The following is a 13,074-nucleotide window of genomic DNA, read 5'->3' on the forward strand; positions in this document are numbered from 1 at the left end:
GTCAAGTATTATATCAATACAATCCTATTGGGTATTATTCCTTAACTAGTAGAGAAAGTAAGACTTAGAGAACGTGAAGAAACCTGTACAATGCAAGGTCACAAAGGAAGCAAGTGGGAGAGCCGAGAATCAATCACAGATTGGGCCAACTCCAATGTCCGTGTTCCAATCTCCATGTTATAGTTCCCCTCCGGCAGAGATGTTCTTTTTAGAGGAACCAACCACTATGGAAGTACAGCTTTATCCTCATTTCTATTTCTCTGGTCTGGACTATGAGTTCCTTGTCAGCAGAGCCCATCTTTTTACGTAACTTCACTTTCCCTGTTCCTCTTGGACCAGCAGTATCAACAAAAACTCAAAGGGGATGGTGAATTCATCACCACTGTGCCTAACGCTGTAGGACACATTATAGAATGTGTCTTATTTGGAAAAAGGACAAAATTTTTAACAAACAAGTTTGAAATGTGCACATAAACTTTTCAATGGCCAGTTTTGTGGTGTTTGTTGTGGAGTGATTGGACATGTATCAATCTAGCTGAGCCACAGACAGAAAGAACTCTGGCTACTATATGATGTGATTATTTCAGAAACAGCTTTCTTTTGAGTCAATTCATGAAGACAAAAACACTCTACAGGTGACACTCTGTACTCCTAGCCTGGTACTATTTTTCCCCTAGTACAGGTAGGAAAACGAAATACATAACTTTCAAATCGAGACAATAGTTTTTTCTTGTCTATTGCTTCTGAAAAAAGATTATGAGACAAAACACAAAGAAAGACAAACATCATAAAATAACTTTTATACAGGATTAGTAGATCTGTTTACATATAAAAAACAGAAAGGACCTCGTTACAATTAGATTTCACATAAATTACACAGATTGACTTTTTAAAACTACTATTCAACTTCATTTAAAGTCCTTTTTAAAAATTTCATTTTGAAGGCACAGTGCATGAAATAAACCAAAGACTGAAGCACTTGAGATGAATGAGTGTTGGGCACCTCATATAAATAGCTATAGAATTGTTCTGGAGCCTGGGAATGTCACTCTGAAAAAATGGAGAGGTGAAAAGTTGATTTTTACTCTGAGCATAAAAAAATACCATTATGTCATACCTCCAGAAAATCTGCAGCATGGCCAGCATAGAATGTAGCTAGTACATTCATGTTATGCCATTTATACAAGTCATAATCATACATATTTACATAATTTATATCCAATTGCCTTAAAATGAAAGCCTATTTTCAAATTTCATAATATGTTCTGTCTAATCAAAATCAACTAGGACAATATTCTGAAAATCAGGTGGAATATTAATTATTGCTAAAGATTGGAGAAATGGGTGTTGGGAGATGTTTCTTTATGAACTGGAAATCCACGTTTAGTTGACATTAATCAAAGGCCCTAATCACCCCAAAGAATATGCTATAGTTAAAACAAATCAAAAACTCAAAGAATTACCAAAAAGTTGCTAGATAGAAAGTCACTGAACATCAACCACAGCGGAATTTTTTGTAGTAACAATAAAGTTGCTATTTTTAAAAACAATTCTACCAGAGAACCATAGGCAGGGCACCATCACAGCATTCATAGCCAAGAAGCTTTTAATACAGCAGGGACAAAACCTGGCAACAAGTGCATTTCTGGCAACAAGAAGAGAAAACTATTTACTACTGAGAATAAATGGAAATGGAGGAGCAGGTCATGGTTACTGAGTAACCTGGTATTAGCTCAGAAACACAATAAGCTCAGGCATTAAGGACTACCTTTTATTTATTTGTCAAATCATAATTATTTTTAAGTTCAATATCATTAATTCAGCAAATCCATCCAGGTGAAAGTTACCAAAGATTAACCAATCAATCGCACTGGGCCAAATACACATTATGTTTCCTTTCTGGAGGATGACAGAGTCCCCAGGCAAATTCCCTCCAGTGAGAATTGCAAGTATTCCTCAACTGGACAGGATCCCAAACACTAAGCAAGTGTTCAGCAAAATACATCAAAACCAAAAGGTCTCTCCCTCTGAAATTAACGAGTTCTTATCAAACTGCATAACCAGTGCAAGTACATTTACACAGGCAGACACTTTGAAAATTACCTCCTCAATGACTTTGCTTTTATTAAGGAGCTGGGAAGGAAGAAGGCTTACAAACTGATCACCAGGACAAAAAACATGCCTTGTGAGTAAAGAAAGGCACAACTCAGATTTGGGCAAATTTCTTAATACTGTGATACTTACTTGCCTCCATGACTCCAAGGAAATGGAAAGTCTCTAGGAGAAACACTGAAGAAATGCATTCCCCATTCCATATGGCTTCAATGCCTTAAGCGGTTAATGCATTGGATTTATTTATTAATGGATCTAAGATTAGATCCACAAATAAAAGACAAAGCAGGGCTGAGAACACAATCTTAGTAGTCATGATCCTATACATTCATGTTCATAGCTAACACAGGCTGAGAAGGTCTTATTTTCCAGAGCAATGCATGATTTAGAAACTCATTAAAGATTCAAGATTTATAGCAGAATTTGGTTTTACTTTCAGGAAAAGTTACTAAAAGAACTATTTGTATGTTCATTTCTAAAAAAAATTGTATACATGCTTAAAGACATGGACTCCAGCCACTGTGATAAACAGTTAAAGACATGGTTAATTCAAAAGAGAAATGAATTTAAAAGGCACCCTCTAGTGAAGGCCAATGCTAATAAAGTAAAGACTGTCACATCAACTTTGTTTCATTTCTATCTGCAATGTCCCAAGCAGGGCCAGCCACTCAGCCCTTTGTTGGTTTTGACTTTGCACTCTTAAAAGTAAAGCTAAAAAGAGCAATGCCACCACATCACCCCCTTAAAGAAAATGTAAAGTTTTATTAGAAGACATTAAATCATGTCTATTTCATTAAGTATTAGCTGTGTATGTGGTGGGGTGAGAGTGGGTGGCAAGGGCTCAAAATTTAGAGTTGTTAATAACAGCATTAATAACAGAATGGCTTAACCTTGAACCACCCAAATTTATCACAGATACTCACTAACAAATGTCATGATCTCATTATTCCTGCTAAACCAAATCTCTTTATATAAAGCCACTTTGGGCACACTCCTCACAAAACTTGGAATGACCTACACGGGTGGTAAACCACTCCACATGAAGGCTTTGGGATGACTGATACATTAATGGATATAGAATACAATTTGAAAAGATGAGAGCAAGTTTTTTGATCCCCTGATTTAGTACAAATTCAGCAGCAACTTGGCCATTAAAAACATTCAAAGGTATTAAACCATTAGATCATTGGTAAGACTCATACTTACAAAAAGCATCAATTCCATTGAAAAGCATGGTATGACAGACATAGTAAAAGAAAATCGTTCAGGTCTTTGCAATAACCTGAGTGGCAGTGAAGATGATACTTTCTCACCATAGTGTTATAGAACACGGTAGTCCATAGTTTACTTTTTTTTTTAATGGAGGGAGCCATATTTAAATGCTTTCAATTGAACTTTTAACAAAACTGGTTGATCAAAAAGAGACTGTCAAATGAAACATTAGGACAAAGAACCCAATCACTTGCAGAGGCCTCTATGAATAAGACTGGCCAAGCTATTTCAATAACAGTAGGATATCCGTAGGCTTGAACTGGAGCATGAACTGTAGATATTTTGTGTTCAAATGTCAGTTAAAGAATGTTCAAGTAGGTCTCTTCCACACTTCCAGATATTTTCAGTAGAATTTAGATCATGTATATTGCCGGGTCATCTGAAAGCCATAAGTGTACAACACAGAAAAAGGTTCAAATTTAGGAAATATGAAAGAATTAGGCATTCCTAGAATAAACTAGTGCTTCACAGATAAAAAGCAGCAGCACCTGTGGGATTTTTAAAAGTTGAAAGATATGCGACACAAGTTTTAGCTTTTGGTAGATCTCCCTCTCAGTTCTATTCAAATGGACATTTAGATCTTTTACAACAAAGTCAACAAGTTCTCCCTTAAAATGGGGGTATTTAGAACTTTGCTAAACCTTATAAGAGAGGTAGTGAAATCCTGCTTAGAGCATAGCCCACCAGTTCTGATCTAACCTTGGAACAAGTATAAATGCCAAATGCGGAAGCCCATTTATTCATTTCCTAATGTTATATATATTTAAAAATCAATCCAGCCTCCATTAAACCTGAATGATAAGAGAAAACTCCAGCTATTTAATAACTAGAGGAAAGTACTTCTCAGTAGGTTGAGAAAACCTTGAGTTTTTAAAGCTTTATGTCAGATTCTGACTGCTGTCCCTGCCTAAATGTTTCTGGATTCTTTTGGCCATTTAAAATAAAGAGAAAAAGCTAAAGCCACTAGTAAACACCTGATGTGCAAAATATAACATCCACTAGTTGGCTTTATGCAGTTATAACACAAGCTCCAAACAGCTCATCTTAAATTAAAAAGAAAAACAAAGTGGCTGTCCCATTTCTGCTGCATAAATAGAAAGCAGATTTTTTTTTTTTTTAAGGTAAGAGTACTTAAAGGAGGGGAAGTTCAAAACTGCCAGCCAAATTCAGAGAATACAAATTTAGCAAGTTAACTTCCCAAAGCTCTTTGAAGAAGCAAGAGAGTCTCTCTTCTTAATGCAGTGTCTCCCAAAAGGAACTGTAATTTTGCTTGGTACTTATGCTGGGAGATGTGTGAAGTCTGTGTTTCAATGTTTGCTAGAATATAACGTTTCCTCTTCAGTGTCCGTTTCATCCTGGAACTCATGGCTTAAGAGGGACTTCTTGGAGCCTGTTGACATCATGCGAATTTCATCTTCATACTCATCATGATGCTGCCTGAGCCGATGAAAGCCATCCTTGTGTCTGTTAGACTTGATTGAGCAGATGCACCAAATAATGCAAGCTGTTAGGATCAATGCTGACATGGTGGCGCCTGCCAAACAAAATCACCATGTGAGTGGTGTTCCACTTTGAGAATATAAATAAGCTACTTACAATGACACTTTCTATGATATGCCCTTTATTTATTTTATTTTTATTTCATGCACTTAGAAACAACTTTTATTATTACACAGGCAGTACATGTTTACTATGCAGAATTAGAAAAATACAGATAAGCAAAAACACCAAAACCCCAAACCAAAACACATCACATCTCCATTAACCAGAGATCATTTTTAATAACTCTCGTGAATATTTTTCCAGAGCTTTCTTCCTGCATATGTACGTATATGCATATTTTTCTTTTACCACAATGAAACCAAACTATCTACTATCCTACAACTGGCTCTGTATCAGTGACTTCTATGGATCCTTTCCAGTAAGTTTTACCTCAACCCAAACCTCTCATTTATTCAAAATAATTTATACATAGGTTATCAAAATAAGAGTCTTAGTAACAGAAAATAATAAACCCATAATAAAAATTAAGTTCATGACAGCAAATGGGTGGGAAAGCCAGATTTAAACCACTGCTGACTCCTAGCTCCTATGTTTCTCATCACTAAGTTATTCACCCTTTATCTGGTTCAAGCTAATACTCTTTACTTTAAACACCCCACAACAGACTCTATGATTTGACCATGTTTCCAATATACCATTCTCTATCAACTAAGAATCTCTCCCCCACACACCCTATAATTAAACTTGGTTATTTTGGTCAAGTCCAAATTGCACTTAGAAATGAACCAAGGGGGGGAAATCGGAGGGGGAGACGAACCATGAGAGACGATGAACTCTGAGAAACAAACTGAGGGTTCTAGAGGGGAGGGGGGTGGGGGGATGGGTTAGCCCGATGATGGGTATTAAAGAGGGCATGTTTTGCATGGAGCACTGGGTGTTATGCACAAACAATGAATTATGGAACACTACATCAAAAACTAATGATGTAATGTATGGTGATTAACATAACATAATAAAATAAAAAAAAAAGAAATGAACCAAGGTTCTCTGTGTCAAAAAGATACAATACAACAGAGCACTTATTATTTTACCACATTTTTTTCCTTTCTAATCTTTCAGTAATTCAAGCTATGGCACAAATTAATCCTGTAGAAAACAAATATTTCCTCTTTCCATGATCTTAAAAAAATAGACTATAAGTCAAAGTCCAAGGGACTTAAGATCTTAATATAAAGCAAATGATTCATTTAGTCAACAACTCTTCATTAAGACCCACTACATGCCAGCCATGGTCCTAGGTGCTGGAGATGTAGATAAACTCCCTGTCCTCTCAGAGTGTTTATGTTTTAGTGGGAAAGATCAAATATAGAAAAGTAAGTGACTAAATATATAATACAATGTTAAGTGGGGTGGAGAGAGTGACAGGGGTGCTATTTTAGCTAGGGTGATCAGGGAAGGCCTCTCTGTCGAGGTGACATTTGAGTACAGACCCGAAAATGTGAGGGAGGAAGCCATGAGAATATACGGGAGACCAGTATTAGAAGAAAAGTGATTAGCTTCAAGTGATGGGGAGGTGATCTACTCTCAAATTAAAATGTCAGAACTGGCTTTATTTATTTTTTATTTTTTTCAAGTTTTTATTTAAATTCTACTTAGTTAACATATAGTACAATATTGGTTTCAGGAACAGAACTGGTTTTAACTTCAACTACCGAAAATTTAAATTTCTTTACCTGATACAGTTACCACAAGCTCCCTTGGCAAACCAAATATCCGGTTATCTGTGTCAAAGACTATTACCACAGAACTAGCTGCATCATGATGCACAAAAACCTAGAGAAATAAAGTGCAAGAATCATGAAAAAGTTTACTTTTCATATAATATACAACTTTTCGTACAGTATAAAGTGCAAGAATGTAAAGTGCAAGAATTTCATACAATATACAACTTTTCATATAATATAAAGTGCAAAAATTATGAAAAAGTTTACTTTTTTTTTTTTTAAAGATTTTATTTACTTACTTGACAGAGAGAAACACAGCGAGAGGGGGAACACAAGCAGGGGGAGTGGGAGAGGGAGAAGCAGGCTTCCTGCTGAGCAGGGAGCCCGATGCAGGGCTCGATCCCAGGACTCTGGGATCATGACCTGAGCCGAAGGCAGACGCTTAATGACTGAGCCACCCAGGTGCCCCAAAAGTTTACTTTTGATACAACTTTTCATACGATATACTTAAGGTATATCGTATCCCAGAAATACTCCTAAGGCCTTTATACTAAACCAAGGAGAGGGGTCATTGTCCTCAGAAGTATACAAAATGGTATAAAAATTTCCCTTTTGTTGCTGAAGGAAAGATATCATAATCAAGAGCTGGTTACACATCTTATTTCTTCGTCACGAGAGTTTCAAAATAAAATGGAAATACTATTAAGATTAAGAATTTACATGATACTACTAAGCTTGACTTTCTTACCTGGGAATGTTGTTGCTGATACCCATCAGCGATGGCATTGATGTTATGGACGCCTGGCGCTAACAGCACATGGAAATAGCCTCCTTCTTTTGTGTGCACCTTTATTCCTTCATTGAGTACAATGACTGCTTTAGAAATTGGCTTTCCAGTTTTATCTTTAACAAAACCATGGACTCCCTTGTGAACCTGTAAAAAATATTCAAAGTATAAATTTGTTTCCAGATATTCTCAGGGCAATAGCTTGAGCCATGACAAAAACAATGAACAAACGAAGCCACAACAAACCACCCCCCCCCATAAAACTGGCTTGTTGGTCCTTCCCCACTGACTCTGGCCTCGTTTGCTACTCATTCCTTGCTTCGGAGCACAGAGCTAGAATGAGGGAAAAAAAGAACTCTGATACAGTCAAAGCCTGAAGTGTTAGCACCCAAACCTTCTGATGTCTTGAAGGTTTCCTTTCCACCATAGTACACTCTCTCTGCATGATATTCAAACGGAAAAATGTGCAACACCTCACAGGATTAAATCACCTCCATTACAGCAGATTCCAGATATGTGAAATCATGGCACCTATTTAAGGTGATAGAAATTCAACAAAACTCTTTCTATATACATTTTTAAAAACAAGAATATAAATTATTGGTAAAAGATTAAGAAAATGTTTTGATAAAGCTTTTCGTTGAACATACTGCTGGGATTCGCTCCTAGTTAGAAGGGAAAGGCTCACCTCCACCAACATGCTAAGGAGAGACTTCTTATTTTCTGCCCACAAGGAAGGCAGCTGTGCCGCACTAGGAAAGTAGCAGCAGCTTGTGTATACTGTGATTTCCGGGCAGTGGCCATAGGTGACACTGTAATCCTGCAACATAAAATTCAAAGACAGATGTAGAAAAAGTAATAAATAAAAGTAAGAATGAGGCTATGTCATCCAACGAATGGAATAGAAAGAAAACCTGGGGGATATAAACCAAGAATCGGTAGAGCATTTTATAGCCAATACAAATGAACCACTCAGCAGTATAATCAGTCACAAACATGGCTCTTGCTAAGAGAGTCGTTGGGACCAGAGACTAGGTCCAATCCATTTCTGTATCTCCAGGGCTTGCCACGGCAGCTGGCAGGTAGAGGGGCCTTATTAGGGTTTGTTGAATAAGTGAGTTAATAAATAAGTGCATGTGGATGGGCAGCTTCCTTCGTGACTCCGGAACTTCACAGCTGTTCCTGGAGCCTGGAGGCAGAAGCTCGAGCGCCTGCCCTCTTAACACCTTCGCCCTGCTGGGGACAGCAGCCAATGCCTCCCGGAGAGCAATTCTCCAGGCACCGGAACTGCTTGTATGGACGAGTTCCAAAACCTAACTTACCATCTCCCCCTACCCACCCCAAACCTGTCCTTTTTCCTTATTCAGTAAATGGTATTAACTCATGTTCTCACACAGACATGAAATCTCTTGTCTTTGACTTCAGTTTCTCACCATCATCCATAATTTGCCAAATCCTGTCATTTCCACCTCTGCAATACCGCTGTGACTTCATCCCTTGACTCCATTCCCATTGTCGCCACCCTAATCCAGGCCCTCATCATTTCTTGTCTAGGCTACTCTACACTGGTCTCCCTGTGCCACAGTCTCTCCTTCCTCCAAACTATCTTAACCCACTGCTGAGAGATTAATTTTTCCACAGCACAGTTCCAATCATGTTACTATATATCTGCTCAAAACCTTCAGTGGCTTCCCATTCCTTACTAAAACAAAAGTATTCAGAGCCCCAAACTCTCTTTCCATTCTTGTCTTCTGCTGCTCTCCATTACATCTCCTGTTCTAACTAAACTAGAATGCTTATTGACCTCTGCCCATACTGCTTTTTCTTTCTGGAATGTTTTGCCTCACCATCTCTACATCCCAAATGCCATTTCCTCTATGAAGAGAAGACTGTATCTCTGACTAGGTGTAATCTTTTCTGTCTTTAATTTCTCATGGCACACTGAGAGTTGCTCTCCCTGAGGTCAAATCAATTAATTCTGTAACATAGTTATTTGTACAGTGGGATAGGAAATATATTTTATTTATCACTAGCAGAGCAAAGTGCCCCACACGTAGTAAGTTCTTAGTAAATAAAGGAGGGAAGGCAGGCAGAGATGAGAATGAGGTCACATTTCTAGTTGCACATGTTAATGAAATGATGAGCTAACCACCCACTTGCTAACAACTCCTTACTAATTTGAAGTGGATGGACAACAACTCCTCACTAATTTGAAGTGGATGGACAACCAATTAAAATATTATCAGAAAGAAATTAAAGAAGACCTAAGTAAATGGAAAGACATAACTGAGTTCATGAAGAGGGAGACAATATTATTGAGATGTCAATATAACCCAAAGTGATCTACAGATTCAACAAAACCCTTAACAAAATTCCAACAGCGTTTTTTGAAAAGGAAGACAGAAAGACAGGAAGACAGAAAGAAAGAGACAGATGGAAAGAAAGAAAGAAAGAAAGACCTCAATTCAAATGGAATTGCAAGGAGTCTTGAAAAGCCAAAAACAACCTTGAAAAATAAAAAGGTTGGAGTACTCACACTTACTAATTTCAAAACTTACCACAAAGCTACAGCAATCAAACAGGGATATTGGGAGAAGAACAGATATAAATACCAATGAAATAGAATTGAGAGCCCAGAAAAAACCCCATACATCTCTGGTCAACTGATTTTTGACAAGGGTGCCAAGACCACTCAATGGGGGAAAAAACGAAGTTGAACTCCTACTTCCCATCATATACAAAAATCAGCTTAAGATGTATCAATGACCTAAATACAAGAGCTAAACACATAAAACTCATAGAAGAAGGGCGCCTGGGTGGCTCAGTTGGTTGAGCGGCTGCCTTCGGGTCGGGTCATGATCCTGGAGTCCCGGGATCGAGTCCCACATTGGGCTCCCTGCTCAGCGGGGAGTCTGCTGCTCCCTCTGACCCTCCTCCACTCATGCTGTCTCATTCTCTCTTTCAAATAAATAAATAAAATCTTTAAAAAAAAAAACTCATAGAAGAAAACATGGAGGTAAATCTTCATGACCTTGGATTTGGCTATAAATTCTTAGATATGACAACAAGAGCATGAGCAGCAAAAGAAAAAAACAGATAAATTTGACTTCATCAAAATTAAAAACTTTTGTGCATCAAAGGGCATTATTAAGAAAGTGAAATGACAACCTACATAATGGGAGAAACTATTGGCAAATCAAACAAATGGTAAGTGTTTAACATCCAAAATAAATACAGAATTCTTATAACCCAACAACAAAAAGACAAGCAACCCAATTTAAAAATAGGCCAATAGGCAATGGAATAAAAATAAATACATAAATAAAACAGGCAATGGAGAAACAGACATTTCTCCAAAGAAAATATACAAATGGTCAATAAGCACATGAAAAGATGCTCAACATTATTAGTCTTCAGGGAAATGCAAATCAAAACTACAATGAATTAGCACTTCACACCTGCTATATAAAAAGAAAAATAACAAGTGTTGGTGAGGATGTGGAAAAATCGGAACCCTCATAGACTGTTGGTGGGAATGTAAAACAGTTTAGCTGCTGTGAAAACCAGTTTGTTGGTTCCTCAAAAAGCTAAACATAGAATTCGGACATGACCAGCAATTCCACATCTAGGTAAGCAACCCCAAAGAAGGGAAAACAAGGGTTCAAACTTACAATTGTACACAAATGTTCATTGCCTGTTATTCTCAATAGCCAAAAGGCAGACACAACTTAAGTGTCCATCAACAGATGAACTGATAAACAAAATGTGATATACATACAATAGAACATTACTCAGCCATAAAAAGGACTAGAGTACTGATACAGGCTAACAAAATAGATGAACCCTGAAAACATTACGCTAAGTGAAAGAAGCCAGGCACAAAAGGACAAATATTGTATGATTCCGCTTACAAGAAATATCTAGAGTAGGCAAAAACATAGACCCAGAAAGTAAAGAGGTTACCAGGAGTTGGGGCTTACCAGCAGAATCAGGAGTTATTGCTTAGCGGATGCAGAGTTTCTGTTCGGGGTGATAAAAAAGCTTTGGAAATAGATGGCTTAGAATGATGATGATTGCACAACACTTAAATGTAATTAATGTCACTGAATTGTACAAAAATGATTACAATGGCAAAACAAAAAACAACAAAAAAATGCTGTCGGAGGTTGAAGGCTGTCTTGTCAAGAAAGCCATGAAGCAGATGTCATTCACTTTGGTTATATCAGAAAAGTCACCTATTCTGTTGCTCAATGGCCAATAATTACAATTCTATTCTCACTGTATTCTATAGAGCATACCTTCATGCTGCCCAGGTGACTATGCCATTCTGCTCCACGCATTACACCTCCTGGGATATTCTCATCTATAAAAGCATCGAGAGATACAGGATCAACAAGACCTTAAGGTAAGACACCCTCTATCCCCAAAAGCAGCAACAATAACAAGGGGTATGGAAAATACCTACCTGATTTATTTGGGCAACTGGGCTGCCCCATGTGCATGGATGGATGGTTATTTGCATAAAGAGATGCCAAATGCTTCAGAGTCTCTTTGTTTTCCACTATAAAAAGAAAAATTCAGAAGTTGGAGAAATCCAAAAGCTTTTACTCCAAGTTCAACTTCATGGATACAAAAGTCATCTTTTTCTCCTTCTAGTAAATCTTATACCCCACTGAAGTTTATCGAGGAGTTGTTATAATTAACTACACGGTTCTTTTTACCCAGGATAATCAGACAAAGAAGATCTACATCTTCCTTATATTAAAAGGTAATAATGGTTAGTTTACACAAGAGCTTACCACACTAAAATACAAACTTGCTTTGGTTTTACATTTTAGGGCAATTGTGGCCTAATGACAATATTTCTTTTAGGCTGCACTGAAAACAACACAAACTCCATATACAATGGTCCCAGAGAGATTCAACAAGCAATTGTTTAATCTCATCTTAAGTGCAACCAGTCAGTCAAGGTTTAACGCAGGGGAGGGCAATTCTGTATTGTTAATATTTGGTTACATATAATAATGAGTTTCTTGAGGTAGGCATTGTGTCTTATTCACTTTTGCATTCCCAATGTCTACAGACATAATAATTGTTCAATAAATGCTTGTGAACTAAACTGAACAAATGTGACAAGATGGCTACATGCAATAAAGCTAGCTCATCTTTAGATCTGACCTCTCTCCTCCAAGTAACTAAGCTGTTGATATATGTACAGTCTTCCTAGGTTGGTTATTTGCTCATGGAGTGTGCGCAAATGCTCACGATTTTTAAAAAATTTAGAAGGGACATTACCTAATTGGAATTTCCTATCTAAGCTTGAATACTATATAATAAACTGACATTCTACATACCTGTTTGTACTGGTTTGTCATATGGGTATGTGACCAGCACTGAACCACCATCTAAAGCAACAGAAAGGCTGAAGTCCTGTTTTTGAATCAAATTTTCAATGATGGCTTTAGTCTCAGGCTGGGAGGCATTATCTAAAAAACATAAAAGTCAAACATAAAATATCAAGTATTAAAATTTTAGTATGAATAGCTAAGAAAATATTCTATACATGAAAACAATCAGGAGCTAATTTAAAAAATCTGTATATAAATACTTTATTACTCCACAAGCCACTATTGCAACAGCATAAAAGATACACTCTAGAAGGCAGATTATCTTGAG

At 37.2% G+C, this 13,074-nt stretch overlaps 1 protein-coding gene across 1 annotated transcript in view; it reads right to left on the reverse strand.

Moving 5' to 3' along the window:
* Positions 1-1,750: 1,750 nt before the first annotated feature.
* CPD (carboxypeptidase D) overlaps positions 1,751-13,074 on the reverse strand; it is a 66,353-nt gene continuing 55,029 nt past the window's right edge. The window contains exons 15-21 of the mRNA XM_025851139.2: positions 12,753-12,884; positions 11,864-11,959; positions 11,697-11,761; positions 8,087-8,218; positions 7,360-7,545; positions 6,621-6,720; positions 1,751-4,918 (exon numbers count right to left, since the gene is read on the reverse strand). Coding sequence (XP_025706924.1) covers positions 4,692-4,918; positions 6,621-6,720; positions 7,360-7,545; positions 8,087-8,218; positions 11,697-11,761; positions 11,864-11,959; positions 12,753-12,884 — 938 coding nt within the window. The 3' untranslated portion in view covers positions 1,751-4,691. The remainder of the gene's footprint in view (positions 4,919-6,620; positions 6,721-7,359; positions 7,546-8,086; positions 8,219-11,696; positions 11,762-11,863; positions 11,960-12,752; positions 12,885-13,074) is intronic.

This window comes from Callorhinus ursinus, unplaced genomic scaffold (genome assembly GCF_003265705.2).
Source record: "Callorhinus ursinus isolate GAN/ISIS: 27379988/994484 unplaced genomic scaffold, GSC_fseal_2.0 scaffold34, whole genome shotgun sequence".
Classification (NCBI taxonomy): Eukaryota; Metazoa; Chordata; class Mammalia; order Carnivora; family Otariidae; genus Callorhinus; species Callorhinus ursinus.